Source organism: Pseudorca crassidens, chromosome 15, assembly GCF_039906515.1.
Source record: "Pseudorca crassidens isolate mPseCra1 chromosome 15, mPseCra1.hap1, whole genome shotgun sequence".
NCBI classification, from domain to species: Eukaryota; Metazoa; Chordata; class Mammalia; order Artiodactyla; family Delphinidae; genus Pseudorca; species Pseudorca crassidens.
This window is the reverse complement of record NC_090310.1, coordinates 76,955,210-76,977,722: the sequence shown is the minus strand read 5'-3', so window position 1 is coordinate 76,977,722 and position 22,513 is coordinate 76,955,210. Positions and strand designations below refer to the sequence as shown.

Sequence of the window (22,513 nt, the reverse complement as noted above, 5' to 3'; positions counted from 1 at the left end):
CACACAAAAAGGTGCTAGGCAAGTTACTATTGTGCACTATCTGGCTAAGGCAGAAAAACAGGAAAGAAATGTGCGGTTAATGGCACAACAAACATTTTGTTGTATTAGCCTAAACCTAAGGGGAAAAGTAGGGAAAACTCATCAAAAGTACATTACAGACAATATCCCTGTTGGAGAGAAGCAGAAAAGCAACAAGAGCAAGGTGATCAAAATATGCTGATGAAGAGTTTAAAATACTAGGAAAATTGTTCTGAGAGCAATACAACTTATGTCATAAATTCTATATTGCTATCATTTCAGAATTATCTATATTTAATGTACATGATTAATCAATGGTAATTTTCAGAGGTTTGTTGATTTTAAGAAAATTCCTATTTTAAGCCCTCATATATAATGAATATCTTCAAATGGGAATACCTGTATTTCTCCTGGATGTTTAGGTCAAGTTTTAAGTGAACAGAAATAGTGGGAAGGTTTTGAGGAAAAAGAAATGGAAATGTCAACTTGGCCAACTCTCACTCATGGGTAGGCTTTAAATCCTAAACTCTTCTTGAAAGTTTTTAAAAAGTAATTTCTACACTAAGGAAACAAGGTGATTTAAAACACTAGCACAAGGAAAAACTCTTGTTTTTGACATAATTTGGTCACAGTTATAATTTTAAAAAAGGTTATGATACAACTCAAGATCAAAATCCAAACGAATGTGAAGGTAATCAGTAGTTGTGGATCATGTGTGCCACTTTTAATCTCTCCTAGTTTGAGTAATCTAGATCTGACAATACTTACGACAGTCAAACAAATTAGTGATCATTCATACCCAGTAAATATACAGAAGATGCCAAGCCACTGGGTAGTCCAGCTTCACTGGAGAAGAAAATCATTACCTGTCTACAGCTACGACCACACTCTGTGAGCTGGTCTCACCGACCGATTCCTGGAAGCTGGCCATCTGTCTTTTGTCCACTCCACCACTCACCAAATTACCTGAAACACAATGCACAAAATCAACGGTGTTTCCAAAACAGTGAAGTATTTAGAACAAAGAATCCTGTGATATCCAATATGCACAGACAAGAAACATAAGTGAGAATGGTTTGCAGGCAAAACAAACAACCAACCCCCCAATGACGACAGAATAAAATTAAACTCAGGTTATGGCATTTGGCATTCAGAATACATTCTTATTAGAGGCTCCCTGGCTTGTACCATTCATCTCCCTTTCTTAAGCGTCTTTTACATTTTTATAGTATTAAATGTCTCTTTTTATGAAAACAAATTCAAATTGATCAGTACTAACTTAGAGCTCCTAGAACATGTAATGGTTTCCACATGCAGAAGGTCTGGAGAGCTCTCTAGGATTTCACTCCAGTCACCCTCATATACACCCTAAGAAGTAGGTGCTATTACCCCTCCCCCATTTTCAGAGTCTGTGCTTTTATACTGTACTATACTGTATGTGGGACCTAGAAAGCTTGCTCTCCACATCAAATGGCCTGGGTTTGAAACCTACCTCTGCCACTTCCTCATAATGTCACCTTGTTCAAGTCACTTCACCCTCTGTACCTCACTTTCCTCATTTACAAAATGGGGATAACAGCCCCAATTTCACTGAGTTGTTACAAGGTTTAAAAGAATTAAAATATATAAACTAAGTGCTTAGAATGTAGCCTGGCACGTTTGTTTACCCTTTTTACTATTATTATTGTTATATCACGGACAAGAGAGTCTCTCAGTTCACTGTATCACCAGAAATAATTCTACTTTGATAAGAACATCAGTTAACAAAAGATGAACATGGAAGAGAGGTTAAATCTACCTTTGAAAATCTAGAGATACACACACCCACTCCTCAAATACCAGATGGCTTTCCCTCCAACATACTTATATGTATAGAAAGAAACATAATGCACCCTGCTGATGTTGATAAAATAGGCATTTACTCGACAGTTTAATCACAATTTAGAGAGCTGAGGCAGCACTTCCGCTTCCATCAACAAACATACTGTCAGCGGGCACATAAGGAAGAGACGATCTACGGGACAGTCCTGATGAGACAAGAAGGGTTTCGTGCCGGTTAACTGGTGAGTCCGTGATGGCTGGCTGGGGGGCCTGGTATCTTACCGAGGCCAAGGCCCATGAACTCTTCTCCCGACAACGTGTGGCCCTTCAGGCTCCCTTCTCTTTCACGCCCGGACCCAGACAGGTAGCGCGTCTTGACACCGGTTCCTATCAGCTGAGCGAGCTCCAGCTGGCTGATGCATTTCAAGATCTGATGAAAAGAAGGTGTGAAAAGATGAGTTCCCATTTCATTGGCTGTAAAGGGCACTATCATTTTAAATTAACCATTAGAGAGTTCTCTGAAACAAGCAGCTTTTCAGGTGAGAATAAAATCTGAGGGTCTCAGACTGGCTTCCCTAGTTCCAGCTAGGCAACCCTCTGAGTGTGGGTCTGGAAGACAGACTTCACTATTTTTTTTCTTTCCTTTTTTTTTTTTTTTTGCGGTATGTGGGCCTGTCACTGATGTGGCCTCTCCCATTGCGGAGCACAGGCTCCGGATGCGCAGGCCTAGCGGCCATGGCTCACGGGCCTAGCCGCTCTGCGGCATGTGGGATCTTCCCGGACCGGGGCACGAACTCGTGTCCCCTGCATCGGCAGGCGGACTCTCAACCACTGTGCCACCAGGGAAGCCCTTTTTTTCTTTTTTTAACTATTAAATAGGGAAAGAGAAAACAAGCAAAAGAAAAACTGGTACAGTAGAGTTATGCAACACAGATGTTTAGTTATGCGAATTTAATAAGTGCTCAATAAAGAAAGAAAAAGCATTTGATTGGAGCAGGGGATTCCATCCACCATGCCACTCAGTAAGTGCACCATCTAGTCTGACTCAGCCAACCCCCATCTCCCTTCCACTCGACCCCTCAGATACACAACACACCAGCCTCCCCAGCCTCCCTGCTGCTCCTTTACCTCGACATGTCTGGCCCTACCCCAGAGCCTTTGCACTCTCTGTTCCTTATGCTTGAACGTGTTCCTTACACTCCTCCCCATGGCTCACCCCTTAGATTCCCAGCTCGGACATGTGTTCCTCAGACAGACCTCCCTCGACCGCCCTGAGATCACACACCCTCCCCTGGCCACCCATATTTTTTTTCCTTAGCACTTACTACTTTTTGGCATTATGCCAGATATTTGTTTGTTCTCTGTCTTAAGAGCCAACAAGGCATTAACTCTGTCTTGTTCACTGCTGAATCCCCAGCGCTTAAAATAGTTGGTGATTATTATTTGGTTAATCAAATAGATGAGAATGTGCCCTGGAATGGTCTCCCAGCCCTACGGGGTGGTGCAGGTGCTTGACAACGCGTCCCTGCGCACGGGCCGTCTCTCACCTGGAGCTTACCCGAAGAAACAGAGATTTGTTTCAACTTCTACTGGAGCAAAAACCGGCTGCTTAAAACTTACTGAGGGACGATGGCACATAGACCTCTAGGTAAACCCTTCCTAAGGAATTTCCATGGGGACTTCTGACTAAAGCTGAGTTTTGCTTTTCATGGTAACCTTACAATCCAATCCCAGAGTATGGGACTCCATTATACCACTGAGCACTGCTGAGCATTTTCACTTATAAACGGCCTTCCCCTTGACTGAGAAAGGTACTTAATTCGGCCAGAGAGAGCCAACCCCTGACTGTTCCACATGGCATAATACTGTTAAATTATTACTAGTAAACTGCTAGTGTCCTCCCTTTTCCAGAAGCTGGAATCTCAAGTATGTCAATAACACTTGTGGCCGAGGACTTACTGATTCCAACCTGATTTCTCAAGGTTTCTGCATATCGAATAGGTGGTGGATTCATTTTTAACATTTCCAGATGCTGCTATATACTTGGCAACTGGCAGAAACCCCACCTTCACCATATCTCCCAGGTTAAAGAAAAAAGAAAGTTCTAGGAGAGAAAGCAGCTATTTATTGATTCACTAGGTATCATGACTCCTCAGAAAACAGGAAATTATTACTTAAAAAAGCACACAACTCAAAACACCACCACTGCCCCGCCCCCCCATCTTTTCTAATATGGAATATTCCAGAGTGGTGACCGAGAAAGGAAACATTCGGTGAAAAGGGACTGAGGTATGTGCCATGATGATGATGACCATGACAGCTAATATCTACTGAGTTCTTACTACTTGCCAAATGCAGTTGTAAGCCCTTTTCCACGTTAACCCCCTTTTTTTCTCAGAACAACCCTATGAAGGTTGTAGAGAGGAGGAAGATGAGGCTCTAAGACTAAGCAACTTGCCATGTCATACAGGCAGGAAAAGGATGATACCCAGACTGGATGCCAGCCGTCTGGCTCTAGGCCTTCCCCCTGAACCGCATGATCCCCATGGCAAGAGAAGGCTGACAGCAATTTTCTTTCTAGGTCATCACAGTCCCCACCACTCTCCATGCCCTCACCTCTACTCTTTCACAGTTTTCTCTCTAAAACAAAAAGTAATACGTACAGACAGTAGAGAAATTAGAAAACTTCAGGAAAAAAAGAAAATAAATTGCCTCTATAATGTTATCACACAGATAGGATGTTAACATTACTGTTTATCTTTTAAAATCCATTTTCTGTGTACGTCTGGCATGAAGGATGAAGCCTCACAACGTTTATAACGATTTCTCAATTTAATATACTGTGATCACCTTCCCACAGTATTAGACAGTGCTTAATAACATCTTTACCTTTTTCTCTGAAGTCTCTTTCAATCCACAGGCCTGCCCCCGCCTCACCCCCAACCATCTACTATTTTCCATGCAATGTATTTGTTGAAGAACGTGGTCACTGGCTCTGAGGCTCTGTCATATCCTAGAGTTTGCATGCTGCATTCTCATGATACCATTTATTGTGTTCCTCTGTCCCCTACATTTCCTTTAAACTGACAGTGGAGGCTTGAATTGACTCAGGTTGAAGTTTTGGGCAAAAACATTTCTTAGGAGGTATTGTGTGCTTCCATCACGGAGCATGTCATGTCCGGCTGTCTCTCCCTTCAGCAACGTTATTTTATTTTGTTTCGTTTGATTTTATTTATTTTTTAAGATTTTTTTTTTTGATGTGGACCATTTTTAAAGTCTTTATTGAATTTGTTACAATATTACTTCTGTTTTATGTTCTGGATTTTTGGCCACAAGGCATGTGGGATCTTAGCTCCCTGACCAGGGATCGAACCTGCACCCCCTGCATTGGAAGACGCAGTATTAACCACTGGGCCGCCGTGGAAGTCCCTCAGCAACATTATTTTAAATGGCCACACAGCATTCTAAGGAGTGGTGCAGCACACTTTTTTTAAAAAAGAGCAATCTCTCATTGTTGGGACACCTAGGCTGTTTCTAACTTAATTTTTCCCTTGAACGACTAAAATTTCGATGAACAACCTTTCAAACACCTGTTTGTGCACATGGATAATTATATCCTTACGTGAAACTCTTAGAATATGGTTTAGTTAAATAAAAACGTGAAACCACTGGCAATTTCCCTAATGGCTCACTGTAGATGCTGACCATCTCTTTTCTCATACACTTAGGAGAAATCGGGCTCCTTGGCTTTGTCTTAAATCTACTCCCTGGTGGTAAGAGCTCTCAGGAGGTACCTAAGGACTTGGGAAAAGTGGGAAGGAAGCTGCCACACCAGAAGTGCTCTCCGCGTGGACACCGGCCACCGGGGACAGGAGCACCTTGTGAGGTGGTGCATCTGAGGCATTTCACCCACCACGCCCCAGGGAGTCTGACTTTTCTGATACATGATGTATTTGAGGAATGAGACAAAACCCAGTTAAAGTTAGGCTTGACTTCAAGAAAAATGGAATCGACCAAAGAGAGACTGGCTCTGAATCAAAGGACAGCTGGGATTCATCCTCACTAAGAAAAGGCAACCCCAGGCTTTCAAAGAAACACACACCTCGTGCCAGGAATTCCCGAGGTAGTTGCCGTCCGTGTGAGCCACCGTGATGAGCGTCTTTATGGTGTCGATGTTCTTCTGCTTCATCTCTGTGATGCTGGAGCTGGCCGTCAGCAGGGAGAAGCGCGCAAGAGCCTGAACGTAGGCATCGCGTTCCAGCTGTAAGGGAACCGAGAGGGAACGCTGAGATCCTGCCCTGAGCAACACCGTTTTCACACTGAAGGGACTGAGCACTGGATCCTCTGCCGCCTTCTGTACACACGTCGACAGGCTTTACATACATTAACACACCAGTTACTCCACACTGCTATCCTCCCGCTACCTGAACAGCCCATCTCATGTTTGAGAACTAGTCTCTCCTTTGCAGCCGACCTCAAACTGATGTTCATGTTCCATTCCCTTCGGAGGGAGTAGGGGAGGAATCTGCTGAATGCTAAGATTGTTACATAAATGCTAATTTCTCCAACAATCCTGCAAGGTAGGTCTATTTTCTCAAGTTTACAAATGAGGAAATAAAGGGTGTCTTAGGGAGAAGTTAGCTAGACCAATGCTAGAGAAGCAGCAGAGCTGAGGTTTGAAACCCAAAGCCCGGGGTCTTGGTACAAAAGAAAATGTCTAACTGTAAGATAAATGGGAACAGAAGACTGAGTTTTTCAACATAAATGGGTGCCAATTCTTAGTGATTTAGCAAATGATACATGGGACTGACAACTTCCTGATTTCCTAACATTCTGAGGACTGTATTTTGCTTATTTGAGTTTTTCAAGATTCAAAAGATTTACAGACATATTCATTGTGCATTGAACTATTTATTTCCCCCAGAGAAGACCTGGAAATAAGGGAAATTAAAATAATAAGCTGATTTTAAAAGGAAAAACAATATTTTAAGCACCAGGGCAGGCAGTTAGCCAGATGGATAGGAAGGCTGTTTTGTCAAATCCAATTAAGTAGCTTGGACCCCACCTATCTTCAAAGAAGGTTTTAATCCAAATCTCCAATTTTTTCCCCTAATGAGGCTGTTGCCAGCACAAATCTGTGGGCTTCCTCTTGGTGGGCATGAGTATGGAGTTTGCTGAGATGTTTTTGGCTAATTGGAAATGTCTGATAGTTCCTAAATTTTTACAAATCTGAAAGAAAATGGCCCACCAGTATCTCTGGAGCTGTGTTTATACCCACCTGCATTCCAAAGATGCAGGCAATCCGGATCGCACATCGGATGCCTTCCAAACACAGAGAGGCCACTTCAGTGTCGTCACAGTTCTGCAGTCCGATGCTGTAGGCTGCCAACAGTGGCGTCCACACCAGCTACCAAGGAAGGAAGGTTTCAATAACGTCTAGAATCTCAGTGTGGAAGAGCACTTAGAGGCCACACTGTTAGTTATGACACAGCCAGGATGCCAAGTTCACTGCTACTTTGATTCATTCACAAAGTAAAATAATTCTTCCTAAACTGTGGTCAAAGCTGTCACTACAGATATGCCATTTACTAAACGTACAGTTCTAAAGGAAGGATGGCAAACATGCGGCTAGTGTGCCCCCACCATATCTATCTGTGCTCATGGCAGACATCACTGATCAATCAGAGATCCCACTCCCTGCTGAGTCTAATCAGGGCTCGAGAATCCTTTACACAGTGCAGCAGGCATCCATCACTAATCAGAGGCCGGCATGCAAGGTGAAATCTATAAGCAACTTGTGTTCTATAAACTTTGTTTATTGAAAGGTTCCTAATTCAAATTATTTAGACTTTACTTTTCCTCCAAGTTTCTTGTGAATTCCCTGAAAATAAAAGCTCACAAAAATCTAGAATTGATCAACTAACAGGATATTAACAGTTACTATAAAAACATCTTAGAGAAAAACATGAGTGCTATGTATTTAGAAAGTGTACCTTTTCTAGGCATTTAAAAAAGAGACCTTAGGATATTGTCTTTTACTTCTATGTAATTTCATCTGATAAACTAACCCTGAGGCCACTGAGATGAGATGTCACAATAAAACTGTCTCTTATGCCTGAATAATTATTAATTCATTCAATCCCCCGGCAGCCCTGTAGCACTCTGCATTTGTCTCCATTTCACAGACGATGAACAGAGGCTGAAAAACCTCACCATGGTCACAGAGCGACAAAGTGGCAAAAGCAGGGTTTAAACCAGACGTTCTGATGGCACAGCCCATGCTGACGTCTCCCTAGCATCATCACAGGGCTTCTAGGAAGGACTTGCTCTAGTTGCTGTCCAGAAAGACACACCCAGGCTTGGCCTTTTCCTCTCCCCAATCTCTTCACCATTATAAACTCGCTGGTGAGCTTCTGGCTGGTCAGCTCTAGAATCAGGCTTAGCTGTGTCCTAACTTTTTAGGATACTCACTTTGAACATTGGCCGGACGTGGTCCAGGTGAGTGGCACTCGTAAACGGGGCTTTGGCGTGGCTCACAGCCTCCATCAGGGCTTTGGCTGTTTTAGCCATTTGCTCCATCTCCAAATTGTATAGTAGCCGTCGCTGCTTTTCACTAGCGACACCTACAAAGAAATAAGAGAATAATAGCAGCTAACATTCACTAAGCGCTTGCTATGCGCCAGGCTCTGTTTCAAAAGATTTACAACAATTAACTCACAAACACTCATGAGGACCACTACATGAGTCTGTTACAAGTATTATCGCCATTTTACTGGTGGGAAATGAGGCACAAAGACATTAAATGACTTGCTCAGGGTCACACAACTAATAAGCAGTAAAGCTGGGACTTGAATCCAGGCAGCATGGCTCTACAGCCCGTGCTCTAAACCAGCGGTCCCCAACCTTTTTGGCACCAGGGACGGGTTTCGTGGAAGACAATTTTTCCACGGACCTAGGGGGAGGGGATGATTTCGGGATGACTCAAGCGCATTACATTTATTGTGCACTTTATTATTATTATATTGTAATATATAATGAAATAATTATACAACTCACCACAATGCTGACAGGAGGTGGAGCTCAGGCGGTAGTGCGAGCGATGGGGAGCAGCTGTAAATGCAGATGGAGCTTCACTCGCTCGCCTGCCATTCACCTCTCCTGTGCGGCCTAGTTCCTGCCAGGCTGCGGACTGCTACCAGTCTGTGGCCCGAGGGTTGGGGACCCCTGCTCTAAACCATACACACTGCTGCCTCTCAAATAAAGAAACTGGTAGCTTCACAGGGGTGTTAACTCAGAGAATTCTAATCAAGGTTGGCACAATCACCACTGGTATTACAGCAGAGTTTTAAGGAACATTTTGGGGGAATGATTTAGCTCTCAGATTATTTTAAATTCCCTCTTGTAACTAATTACAAATCTAGCAAGAAGATAAGTGACATTATGAAAGCGCCAACATAATCATAATAACTAATTTAATCATATTTCTTATTTAGATAGCTAGATATGCAAATTAAATCTATCACCAGGGAACTTAATCATGCATTCTGATACACTCGAAAATTGGAATTAATAGAAATAATTTGCCATTAGACCTTACTCTGCTTAGTAGATTTGGTTGCAATCGTGTGTTCTTTTGTTTCTTTCATCGCAATTTTCTTGCCTTCTATTTCTTCATAGATGCTTGAGAGATATTCTTCAGGCAGATCTTTACTATCATTGATACCCCGATTCATTTTAATATACTGCTCTTTTGTCATTTTATTTTTTACCTGAAATTTAAAAAAGTTAAGAACCCATTTAGAAGACAGCCAATGGCCCAAATAAAGCTCCTTATTTAGCCACTATAGTATATGTATCATTAAAATATTTTACCTGAGGGCTGTGCAAGTCTGTAGTTAGCATAATAATTGAATATGCTAGGACATATGCAGTGTCAGCACTAGCAAATAGAGTCTGCCTGAAAAAAAAAAAAACGATTCCAGATGTGAGAACATACACGGAGACGAGGCTGGAAGGGTACAGTGCTCAAGGAGATGTGCTTCTCTGAGCAGGCCCACTGCTCTTCAGGATGCTTTCATCATCACTGAATGATAACTAACGATCCAGAGTGCAGAAAAAGCTAGTTAAGAATACGTGTCAGATTTAGACTTCTTTGAATAGAGCAGTTTCAAGTCGATTTTTTATAAAGATCCTTAAGGAGCCTCCAGGGCCAGTGACGAGGGTGAGGCAAGCGAGGCGCCCCCTACTCCCAGGTGCCGACCCGACAGCACATGACTCTGAGCGAGGCCCTTTACAGTCTGCACCTTTAGTGCTTCGCTTGCCTCACGTTGGTCCTGTTCCTGAGAATACCTACTGTGTGCTAGGCACTGGGTGGAAAGGTGACTAAAACTCCTGTCCAGTTATTAGCCATTTAAAGTTTACATTATGCGGGCTTCCCTGGTGGCACAGTGGTTGAGAGTCCGCCTGCCGATGCAGGGGACACGGGTTCGTGCCCTGGTCTGGGAAGATCCCACATGCTGTGGAGCGGCTGAGCCCGTGAGCCATGGCCACTGAGCCTGCGCATCCGGAGACTGTGCTCTGCAACGGGAGAGGCCGCAACAGTGAGAGGCCCGCGTACCGCAAAAAAAAAAAAAAAAAAAGGCTTACATTATGCACTATAATATTTAACAGCAGAAATACGAAGAAAAATATTTATGTTGCTTTAATAAACAATATGCTGGTGAAGTCTGACTTTTTTCGCCTTAGGCAAGAGAAGAAAGACAAATACTTGGGGATGCACAGCCTTGTAACATGTGAGGCTAAAGAAAAACTTGTCTATCCAAACTGCCCCCAACAGGAGAAGGAGAAGTTCTGAAGAACACAGTAAAAGGTCTACATTCTAACGTGACATTTAATTGGGTCACATATTTACCGACTAGGGGACACAGACCAAGGTCTCTAGGTCCACATAAGAGATATGTTTAAAGTAAATAACACCTAATTGTGTCTTCACAGAAAATTCTAATACCTATTTGGTTAAAACGACCAGAGGCTGCCTTTTCTGACCAGGTCATCTCATGGGGACAGCCTGGAGGATTGGGACCAATTAACATGAAAACCAAGCTGACTTAAGAGGCAAAACTGTTCTCAAAATGTTTCCACTGAAAATTTTCCACTTCATGTTCACAGTATATTCAGACATTCTTAACTTCATGTTCAGAGGAAAGAGCATGAGCTTTCTTGAGTCAGACAAATTCATATTCAATCTCTGCTACTTTCTAGCTGATTAATTTTTGGACAGGTTGCTATCTCAGAGCCTGTTTCCTCACCTATAAAACAGGGATACTACCTCCCAGGCTTACCGTTAATTAAGATGAAATGCATGTAAAACTCACGGCACGGCTGGCACACAGGAGGTGTTTAATAAAGGTTAGCTCTCCTTTCAATTTCCATTTCCTACGCAAAAATGAACTACCTAATCAAAAAAGGTCCCAAGGGACTTCCCTGGTGGTGCAGTGGTTAAGAATCCGGCTGCCAATGCAGGGGACACAGGTTCAAGCCCTGGTCTGGGAAAGATCCCACATGCCACGGAGCAAATAAGCCTGTGTACCACAACTACTGAGCCTGTGCTCTAGAGCCTGTGAGCCACAACTAGTGAGTCCACATGCCACAACTAATGAAGCCCATGCACCTAGAGTGCGTGCTCCGCAACTAGAGAAGCCTCCGCAATGAGAAGCCCGCGCACCACAACGAAGAGTAGCCCCCGCTCGCCGCAACTAGAGAAAGCCTGCGCGCAGCAACGAAGACCCAATGCAGTCAAAAATAAATTAAATAAAGTAATAATTTAAAAAACTGAACTGTAGGGAAAATAAACTATTTTAAAAATAAAAGAATTTAAAAATTTTTTAAAAATTAAAAAAAAAGTAATAGTTAAGAAAAAAGGCCCCAAGATGAAATCATGTACTTAGGTGGGGTTTTATTAGTTACGGAGCCATTTCAGTAACCTGCTCATCAGTATGTAATCAAAGAAAAACTAAAATTCTTGAGATGTACCCCATATATTAAGTCAGGGAGCTGTCCCTGATTAGGAAAGAGATGCCTGAGTGCCTCTTCTCAACCCACAGAACTGCTCTTTTGTCATAATTAAGAGCGTGGGCTCTAGCTGTGTAGTCTTGGGCAAGTTACTTAGCCTCTCTGGTCCTCAACCTCCTGTAGAGGGGACATGAACGGTCGAGGTGAGGTCCTAACGTGAGACACAGTGAACAGAAACTTTAATAGCTTGGCGCAGATTAAACCCCAACCACGCTAAGACTGGTGCTCTGAGGAAGGCAAAAAGAGGGCGCAGAAGGGACTTAAACATGGTGCTCACCCCTGGTTGCACTCTATGTATCTTGCAGCAAACTTCTCCATTAACCGATCAATCTTCTGAGCTTCCCCAGGTAGGCGGAAACCTTCTAGAAACGTCCGCAGGGCTGAGACAAACTCCTTTTCACAGAAGTCAAGTTGGTCCACATAGGCATACATCACCTCCTTGTTGAACTTCATGCTTTCTCCCAGAAAATCACCTACTTGGGTCTGAAACATACACACTCACTCATACCTACAAATTGTCAATTATGAACACCCAGTGAAAGACACTTCAGTCAAAGGCGGGGGTGGGGGTGAGGCCCGAATGCCCTGGCTCTGAACACCCAGAATGGGCTGAACTGCTAGAAAAGTTAGGCAACTCCCTGAGCCTGCCCACCCACCCAACCATTCCAGGTTCCTTCGTCCCGCCACGAAGGAAAAGGGGGAGGCACAGGAGACTGAAAAGTGGAGGAATGATGGTGCACACTCAGGAGGGAGGTGAGCTGCCAACGAGCACCCAGAACAATTTCTAGCAGCCAAGTGACACTTTTAGCTCTGACACTGTCCCACCAGATACACAACCACCTGTCAGGAGGCTGGTTTATTCCCTTTAAAGAACTTTTTGCAACACTGGCCAAAGGGATAAATAGAACTTTTTGCAACACTGGCCAACCCTGCTGTAAGCAGGGGTGTGGACAGTAGCACTGCACTCAGGGTCGGCCAGTCTCTAGGCTAAAGCCAGAAAGGTCTCAGAATCACCCGAAAGAACCCACATGCACGTACCCAGCCCCCAATCTTACAGAATCGAGGCGCTCCTCCTGGTGCAGGAATTGGGCAATGTCTTCAACTGACGTTCCCAGCATGCCCTGCTCCTGGAGATACTGGATCCCTCTCTTGGGTTTCTTGTTGAACCTTTTTCAAGAGATGGGACACAGGTTGCTTATTTCAAACTCTGGAGGATAGAAAAAAGCTAGCATTTGAGGCAAATTACAGTAACACCACGAACTGTGTGTGTCCTGGTAGTTTTTCTCAATTCCACTTTTAATTTTTGACCTAGCTTTAACAGAATCTGCTGGTTGTCACCCAATATCCATTCTCCTCTTCTCCAACACTAATAAAACCTAGATGTTTAGCTGGGCACACAACTATCTGGGATAAGAACTACATTCCCCTGCCTCGCCGTGTGATAAAGTTCTGGCCAGTGAGAGGTGAGCAGAAGTGGTGTGGATACTTCTAGGAAGGATCCTTAAACAAAGCTGACCTGGCAGGGAGGTGCACATTTTTTGCTCTTTCCCCTTCTTCCCCAGAATATATGTGTGATGACTGGAGCTCCAGCAGTCCTCTTAAACCACGAGGCAACACTGAAGATGAAAACTGTATTCAAGATGGTGAAGCAGAAAGATAAAAGGAGCCTGGGTCTCTGACGTCCATAAGAGCCACTGCAAATGTCCTAGCCTGTCCCCTTTGGGATTTTCTTTAATGGTGCTTAAGCACTGTTACTTCTGGATTTTCTGTTAAAGGCAGGCATACTTAACTGACGTATAAATTCAACTTGTTACTTACCAGGCCATGCATTGGGGAATGATCTTCATGTATAAGCACAAACTGTGGCAAGGACTGTGAGGACAGGCTATGACTATGGTGCAGGGACAGAGACTACCTCAGGACTGTTCAGAGAGTGTGGTTACAGGGGGCCTCTTTCAGGAAGAGATGCTTTGCCAAGCCCGAAGAATGAAAAATATCCAAGAATATTCTAAGCAGAAGGTGCAATAGTGCAAAAAGCTTGAGGTGTTCAAGGGACTGAAACGCCCCTTGTGACCCAGGAGTACTGAACGGAGATGAGGTCAGTGAGGGAGGCTGGAGGCTGGATCGGGCTGTGGGGAGGAAATGGGAAACCTGCAATGACTGTAGGCAGGGAGTGACAAGACCTGATTTAAGTTTTTAAAAGATTCCTTTAGCTGCTGTGGGAGAACAGACTGGGGGGGGATGCAGGGATGGTGAGAGTGGAAATGAGGAGATCAACATTTTAATTAATAAATGAGTATTATAACATCAACTTTTAAAACAAATTGAGTTTACAAAACTAATCATTCAAAAGTTGGACAGGATGTGAGATTGTGTGTATATGTACTTTTGGGTATAAAAAACTGAAAAGAAACATTATGATTTACCAGTGATTGTAATAATGATGATGTGGTTACATGGGAGAATGTCCTTATTTTTCAACTATGTACAGCTGAAATATTATGATGGCTACAAAGTACTTTCAAATGGTTCAGGAAAAAAATACACAGATAACACTAATATGGCAAAAGTTAATTTTTCTGTATGTTGGAACTTTCCACAATACACAGTTAGAAAAAAGTGTTACCAATGGTGATTTCCTCTAGGTAGTAATTGTATGACTGATTTTAACATCCTTGCTTTATGCTTTTCTGTATTTTCTAAACTGGTTTGACTTTTTTAATTAGGGGGGGAAAAAAGACCAGGCATCAACCACACAAAGCTATTAAATTTCTCTCTCACTCTCAGCCCAGCCTGATTGGGCCTGGGCACAGGTGCCAGCACTGGTCTCTGGAAACAGGCATTTTGTCTTGAGGAGTCAGTGCCAGGTTCCCAAGAGATTCAGCTAGAGTGACAGCCACACTCACAGGTCAATGCCGTGTTCAATCATCTCCTTTTGTTGCTTGATGACCTCAAACTGTTCCGGATCATCCTGGATGGCCGTCTGAGTCCCCGAGGACACCGTGGACTCCATGGATGTCACGCTGCTCCGTCTCGCCATGTCAAGGCCTTTCCCATCCCCCATTTCCTGATCCGTGGACCTCTCCTGACCTGCGATGACATAAAAGCGAAGGAAACCAAATAAACAGATGGGACAGAGACACGGCTGAGTGAGGTCTGCCTCTGCAGTTCGCTTTCCCAGACCTGTAACAATAAAGTTTGTACTGTAAGGGTCATGAGCACCTTGATATCACTCAGTTACTTTACTTAACAACTTACTTGTTTGTGGAACTTGATAAGCTAATGCTAAAATTCACATGAAAGAATAAAAGTACAAAACCGGTCAAGACACTTAAGGAACGATGAACAGGAAGACCTGTCCTAGCAGGTATCAAAACTCACTACTAAGAACTCTAGGCATTTGAAAGGCGTGGTATTGGTGCAAGAACAGGCAAATAAATAGAACAGAATATTCAGAAACAGACTTACACACACAGGAGAATTTGGTATATCATAAACCAAATCAGTGGTGCTTCAAATCAGTGAGGGAAGGAGAGAGTACTAAAAAAACGTTGGAATAACTGGCTCCCCTTTTGGAAAAATGGAGTTCGAGCACAACTCACACTATTCCCCCCCAAATTCCAGATGGATGAGAAAACAGAACATTTAAAATACTTCACCTAGTTTGCAAATGAAAGTGTTTTGCTAACTCTAAGACACCTATATCAGGATAGCTTCCCCCGATGACGTGAGCAGCCTATTGTGCGTGGTGGGGGTGAGGGCTGGATGGGGAGGTTGTTTGCAGCAAGGGTCTCTCACCGAGGCTGGCCTGGTGGTTGGGATTCACATACAGGTCTTTGCTCCACTCCACCATGCACTTGAGGATGGACACGAGGCACTCCAGGCCTTTCTTCCTCAGACTGAGCTCCTAAAGGACGAAAGTGACACGACACAGAGACTCAGCAGATAAATTAAGTGCCGACATCTAGAGGGCTCCGGGAATCCTGAGACGACACGAGATAAGCACTGACATTCGGTGCTATTAACCCAAGGAAAAGCTAACAGGTGACATAAATATTGACGGCTCACTGCAAAAGCATGAACATCTTTAAAGGTGTTCATTACAAACTCCCCAGCAGCAAAAATATGGGATGTGTGCATTCCCAAAACAGAGTATTATCTGGATTTTTTAAAAGAAAGTCCTCATTCATTGCTTGTTTAAATTAAACAAAACACTTAAAAATAGCATTTAAAAAAATAAATAAATAAGAGGGTCTTAACTAGTGACCCTGAAAAAAGAGAAAAGAATCTTTTCCAGCAGATGAATGATTGTGGACATACCATTATCCCCTAAGCACTCACAAAAGCATTCCATTTTAAGGCTTATTCTGCAAGTAAATAAAAATACTGTTTTTTTTTTCTTCTAAGGAGCATTTCTTAAAAGTTGAATGCAAGTTGTAAATGTCTTAAAAAATGCTGCAGTTCCCTGGTGGTCTAGTGGTTAGGACTCTGGGCTTTCACTGCCAGGGCCCAGGTTTAATTCCTGGTCGGGGGAACATCCCACAAGACACACAGCCAAAAAAAAAAAAAAGCAAATTATTTTAGACTCAAAACAGCATCTAAAATAGTACAGATCTCTCTCTGTGAATTTAATGACAACTATGGACCTTCATCTAGGAAAAATGCCCATACACCAAAATTCTATATATAATTCCAGGTGGCTCACAGACCTTCTGACCAGTTTCTTCAGAGACCTCAGGTTAAGAATACTATTCTCTTTGTAGGCACTCTAATAATGAGGGAATCTAATAAGAAGCAATCTCCTTTGCCTTTACTGGAGTCTGGGATCCTGTTTTCACGTGATCTATGGAAAGGTGACAGAGTGAACTCGCTTCTACAGGTCTCAGCTCAAGTGTCACCTTCTCAGGAAGGCCACCCTGATGCCCCATTAGAAATGGCACCACCCTCACCTCCAACATCCCTTCTCTATCGTCCCTGCTTTATTTTCCTCTGCGGCTTACTTCTTCATTGTTTGCTTTCAAGTGCTGGGACCACAGCAATCGTGCACATGGATGTGCATGTTTGTGTTTTTTTTCACTGCTGTATCCCCAGCACCAAGGACAGTGCCTGGCACACGGTGACTCTCGAAAAATGTTTACTGAAATGAATGAACTTTAAATTATAAACGAGTGCTCTCAGTGTTTGTACCTGCAGAGGTGTCATTCCCAGCTCGTGTCCACTTCTTCCCTGAGCGATTTTGGATAAATCGTTTACGAGGCGCTCAAAAATGTTAGCAGCATTTAAATCACAGTCGTAGTTGACATAAATATCTACAACACACTGGGCATCTTGGAAAATAACACATGGATATTAGAAATTCTGACTGAACACAGACAGCAGTTACGTTATCTTATTAAATGAGATTCCTCGGTCAAAAACTTTTCCCAGTGAATTACTAACTCAGGCTGGACACACCTCACTCTGGAAATGCATGCTGGAAGGACCAGGAGCAAGGAAGGCCCTCTTTCTAGGCCTGCCCTGGTACTAACTGAAATCTTAGGCAGCTGCTTCCACCTCTCTACAGCTCACTTTTCTCATCAAAAAAAGGGAGAACTGCCCGATCCAATTCTTAAAGTTGTGTAACTTTTATGCAGTTACCCAGATAACAAACAGATGCTCGGTTTATAGCTACACAATTGTACAGTGTAAGGGAAATCCACATTTACCTTAGCATCCAATCAAGGGTTGGCAGCACCAAGACCCAGGACCCTGTGACTTACAAACCACGTTCAGCTTGTAGGTAGGGTGACAAGTGTCCTGGTTTTCCAGGATTACGGGGTTTCCCAGGACGTGGGACTTTCCATGCTAGAATCACAAAGTCCTGGGCAAACCAGTCTGAGTTGGCCATTGGGCTAGCAGTAGCCTTTAAGGTAATGATTTCCTCAGCACTTCATTAAAACTCTAAAAGGAGGAGTTAAAGGTCTTAATCTGGACTTTAGAGAATGAAAGCATCAGAAGTGTTTCTGGGCAAGTCAAATAGATGAGCACCCTCAGGGTGAAAATACCTGCACAGATCCTTGTCAGGGTCTGAATGACCATCCACCTGTGCTCAAAAGAACTTGTTGATGTTTCTAAAATGTTCAGGAAAATCTCTTTGAAAAAGACCTATACGACAAGAAGAAGATAAAGGAGGATACCAATTAATAATTTAAATTAGGGCTCAAAACCCCCAAAGCCTTTGAAGAACAGGCAGAGCCTATGAGTGAAGCAGCCCGGGCAGGAGAAGAGGTGAGGCACACACACTGCTGACCAGCACCGGAACCCTGGGTGGGAAGAGCTAATGGGGTAGGACCACAGTGAACCGAGAACACGGCCCCATCAGAGAGAGCAGCTGCTCCCGAGAAACCACCAAGAGCTGCTACGTGGAAATGCAGGACCGGGGTTGTGGTTTTTTGAGAGAAATCACAAATCTGGATGTTCATGGAGAATGTGATTTCTCAATTTGGAAACTAATTCAAGTTATCCCAAACAACTTATAGGCACATGTTTGGGAACTGAGCCCAACACACAGACCATATGATTTAAACCTTCGGTTAAAATGAAAGGTATACAAGATTTTGGGGCAGTAACTTTTTATGAAAAGGTGTTCTCTTGCTCAAAAAATTCTTCTTTGGGGTACTAGCAAGTAGACTGTGTAACTCTAGTTCCTGGTGACTATGAGGCCAGCAGTTAACGCATTATGCAAAAGTGTCATCAAACTTAAAAAAAAAGAAAAGTCAATTTGGAGTCCTTACCTCTATCTGCATCTTCAAGTGCATTTTAAAGTTTGAAAGAAGAGTAAGAAAAATGGCAAGAGAGAGCTCAAAGACATCAGGCACTGAGGAGACGCCGTTTTTGGACAATGCCACGCAGAGATACTGCTTGATTGCATTGATGAACATCTCGTGAGTCCTGAAGACCGGGCCAGCGTTCTGCAACACGGAGAGGAGGAGCTGCAGGGAAACCACCTTGGAGCGCAGCTCGTGGGATCTGGCGAAGGAAGTGGAAAACAAGGACAGAGCTGAAAGGTGAAATTTTAGAAAGCATGTTTCTTGAGAAGGTCTCACTCCTCTACCAGTGGAGCAGGATTTTCTGAGAAGCCAGGGAGTTGAGAATTGGTAACAGCACCTAAATGTCAAGAGAATGAGGGCAGATGGCATGAGGTGAGTTCTCACAGAACCTGCAGGCCCTGGGAGAACGAGAGCTGCCAACTCTCTGTCATAAAGCACAGAACCGAGCAGGAGCAAAATAAGTGCACACTGACTCTGGAAAGCTGGTTCTGCAACTAATCTAATAGAACCAATTACTTCACATCCAGCACGTGAGACGAAAACGTCTGTCCCGCTCTACCTTTAGAGACAAGGAGAACAGTGCTCTTCATCCATCTGCCTCATGCTCCCCATCCCGGCCCACAAGGGATGGAAAGAATGGGAAACTTTCATGAGTCTTTTCCCTAACAGTCACCATATTCTTAACAGAAGAGTGAGGATTATTATTAATGACTAATAATAATGATAATAATAGTAACTATAAAACTCTCATCAAGTACTAGGCCCTATGCTTGGGATGTCACTCTATCATTTCACATCATTGATCGTGTGAGGTGATTTTCCGTATTCCCATTTTTCAGATGAGGTTTAGTAGCTCATACGGCCATGAAGTTGGACTCAAGTAAGCCAGGGCTGAACACAGCTCCCTGTGGCTCCAGAACTTCTGCTTTGACACTCCACAGCACTACCATCCTTGTGGTACATCCTTGACTCTAAAGGTTTGGCTTCTCTGAGTTGAATCTGGGGCTTAAATCTGTATCCACGAAGAAGAAGTTTCCAATCAGGGTAAGAAATTGAGGTTTGTATGCATCCTGATGGTGGACCCCCAGATCAGGAGATTAATTCATTAGTCAGTAAAAAGAAGATGAATGTTCAATATAATGATTATTTTTAGCACGTAAACCAAGGAAAGGAAAATTGGGCACAATAATCATGGTTGGTGGGAACACAGAGACAATTCATGATGAAAGGACTAGGGGACCTGCATGAGCCTGAAAAAGTTGTAAAACCATCCCGTAAATTCCTGAATTTACACCAACCAGGGGACAAGGCCCTGGGGTTTCTTGGAGCCCCCAAGATCCTTCTGGGTCATTTGGGTTATAGACGGCCAAGAACTGCTGTCTGCTCACTTTGGATCTGGGGGACCTTCGCCCAGGGGTTTCATGGACAGCTTGCAAAGGGAGCGAAACACCAGGAAGGCGTCCTTCTGCAGAATGTGCGAGAACCTGGCGGCCACTGGATGTCCTTGTGCATCTGATTCCTAAGATTAGAACAAAGATGAGAAAAATCAAAGGGTCCAAACCAAAGGGTAACTCTTCAAAAATAATAAATGTAATTATCTCATGAAAATTTAAATTATTGGGTGGGCCAAAAAGTGCCTTCAGTTTTTTTAAGTAAAAATAAAAGACGCATTTTTTATTTTCACCGAGAACTTTATTGAACAACGTATTCACCCTTTTGTTCCACTACCTTCTGCCATTTTTCAGGCAACTTCATAATTCCATCTTCCCAAAACTTTTTATCTTTTTGAGCAAAGAACTGTTCCAGGTGCCTTTCACAGTCTTCCAGGGAATTGAAATTTTTTCCACTAAGAGAATTTTGTAAAGACCGAAATAAATGGAAATCCAAAGGAGCAATGTCTAGTGAATACGGTGGATGAATCAGAACTTCCCAGCCAAGCTGTAACAGGTTTTGCCTGGTCATCAGAGAAACATGCGGTCTTGGGTTATCCTGACGGAAGATTACATTTTCTGTTGACTAATTCTGGATGCTTTTTCTTGACAGCTGCTTTCAGTTGGTCTAATTGGGAGAAGTACTTGTTGGAATTAATCATCTGGTTTCCCGGAAGGAGCTCATAATAGAGGACTCCCTTCCAATCCCACCATATACACAACATCACCTTCTCTGGATGAAGACCGGCCTTTGGTGTGGTTGGTGGTGGTTCATTTCGTTTGCCCCACAATCTCTTCTGTTCCACATTATTGTACAGTATCCACTTTTCATTGCCCATCACAATTTGTTTTAAAATAGGAACGTTTTCATTATGTTTCAGTAGAGAATCGCATGCGGAAATAAGGTCAAAACATTTTTTTTCCCTTATGTGGAACTCAAACATCAAAGCAATGAACATAACCAAGCTGGTGCAAATGATTTTCAACGCTTGATTTGGATATTTTGAGTATGTCAGCTATCTCTTCGCGTGGTATAACGTTGATTGTTGTCAATTATTGTTTCGATTTGATCACTATCAACTTCAACTGGTCTACCCAAACTGGGAGCATCGTCCAGCGAGAAATCTCCAGCACAAAACTTTGCAAACCACTTGACACATTTGATCAGTCACAGCACCTTCTCCATATACTGCACAAATCTTTTCATGCGTTTCAGCTGCATTTTTACCTTTCTTGAAATAATAAAGCATGAAAATGTTGCTTTTTTCTTCCATCTTCAATATTAAAATGGCTACACAAAAATTCACCAATTTTGATTTCTTATTTTTAAATGTCTGCTGATATGACAGTTGTCACATACAATTTAACAAACCTGTTTCAAATGAAGTTAAAGACGACTAAGTGCTACTAGAGCCATCTTATGGAAAAAACTGAACGAACCTTTTCGCCCACCCAGTATTTATTCAATGGGGAAGTGAGGGATGTGGAGGAGGAAACAATATGTCAAAACAGGAGCTTATGGGGGAGTCATTACAGCAATTCTAAAAATTGTTCCTTGTCCTTCAAAAAGTGGGTGTGGGTGGTTTAAAATGATAAACGAGCAAAGGTTAAACCATAAAAAATCCCAAAACAAATATAGGTAATTATTTATATTAGCTTGGGTAAAAAAGGTATTTCTAAGAATATTATTGCAGGATAAATGGGGGAAAAAATGACAGGTGTTTGTTTTAAAATAAACTTCTTTAAATAAAAAAGTAAGCTACATTAAAATTTTTTTAAAATAAATATTTGCAATATATGACAAGGATTAAATCCTCAACATACAAAAAGTTCTCATAATTCTTTCAGGAAATATGGAAACCCTACTCCCAAATGAAAAACAGGCAGAAAGCATGAGTAAACAATTTACCAAGAAATGCAAATAACAGATAAACCAAAATAACCTTACTACTAATTATTAAGGCAGGATCTTTCTTCCATCAGACCAGCAAAGATTTGAATGAATGCTACTGCTCAGTTTTAATGAGGGAATGGGAAAATGAGTGCTGAGAGCCTCCAAGTGGGCAGAAATTCGACCATTGCCCTCCTGGCCGCCTAATTTGATGTTAAGGAACAAAAGCCTTAAAGCTCCCAACTCTTGACCCAACGATACCACTTGTGTGAATTTATCATAAAGAATTAAGGATGGGCATAAGATCTATCTACAAGGATGTTCAATGTAGAACTGTCTCCTGTGATTAAACTGAAAATAACCCAAAAACCTAATAGGGAACTGTTACATTATGGTAATCCATGATAGAATTTCACATGGCCATTAAAAACATTAGTTAGACATATATGTACTACTGATGTAAAAAGATGCCC

At 42.7% G+C, this 22,513-nt stretch overlaps 1 protein-coding gene across 1 annotated transcript in view; it reads right to left on the bottom strand.

Moving 5' to 3' along the window:
- Window positions 1-22,513, bottom strand: part of ARFGEF2 (ADP ribosylation factor guanine nucleotide exchange factor 2) — a 99,353-nt gene that overhangs the window by 37,603 nt on the left and 39,237 nt on the right. The window contains exons 9-23 of the mRNA XM_067708380.1: window positions 20,108-20,238; window positions 18,684-18,918; window positions 17,955-18,054; window positions 17,098-17,237; window positions 15,709-15,817; window positions 14,817-15,000; window positions 12,966-13,077; window positions 12,188-12,393; window positions 9,712-9,796; window positions 9,437-9,608; window positions 8,311-8,462; window positions 7,118-7,246; window positions 5,942-6,100; window positions 2,122-2,269; window positions 885-984 (exon numbers count right to left, since the gene is read on the bottom strand). Coding sequence (XP_067564481.1) covers window positions 885-984; window positions 2,122-2,269; window positions 5,942-6,100; window positions 7,118-7,246; window positions 8,311-8,462; window positions 9,437-9,608; window positions 9,712-9,796; window positions 12,188-12,393; window positions 12,966-13,077; window positions 14,817-15,000; window positions 15,709-15,817; window positions 17,098-17,237; window positions 17,955-18,054; window positions 18,684-18,918; window positions 20,108-20,238 — 2,162 coding nt within the window. The remainder of the gene's footprint in view (window positions 1-884; window positions 985-2,121; window positions 2,270-5,941; window positions 6,101-7,117; window positions 7,247-8,310; window positions 8,463-9,436; window positions 9,609-9,711; window positions 9,797-12,187; window positions 12,394-12,965; window positions 13,078-14,816; window positions 15,001-15,708; window positions 15,818-17,097; window positions 17,238-17,954; window positions 18,055-18,683; window positions 18,919-20,107; window positions 20,239-22,513) is intronic.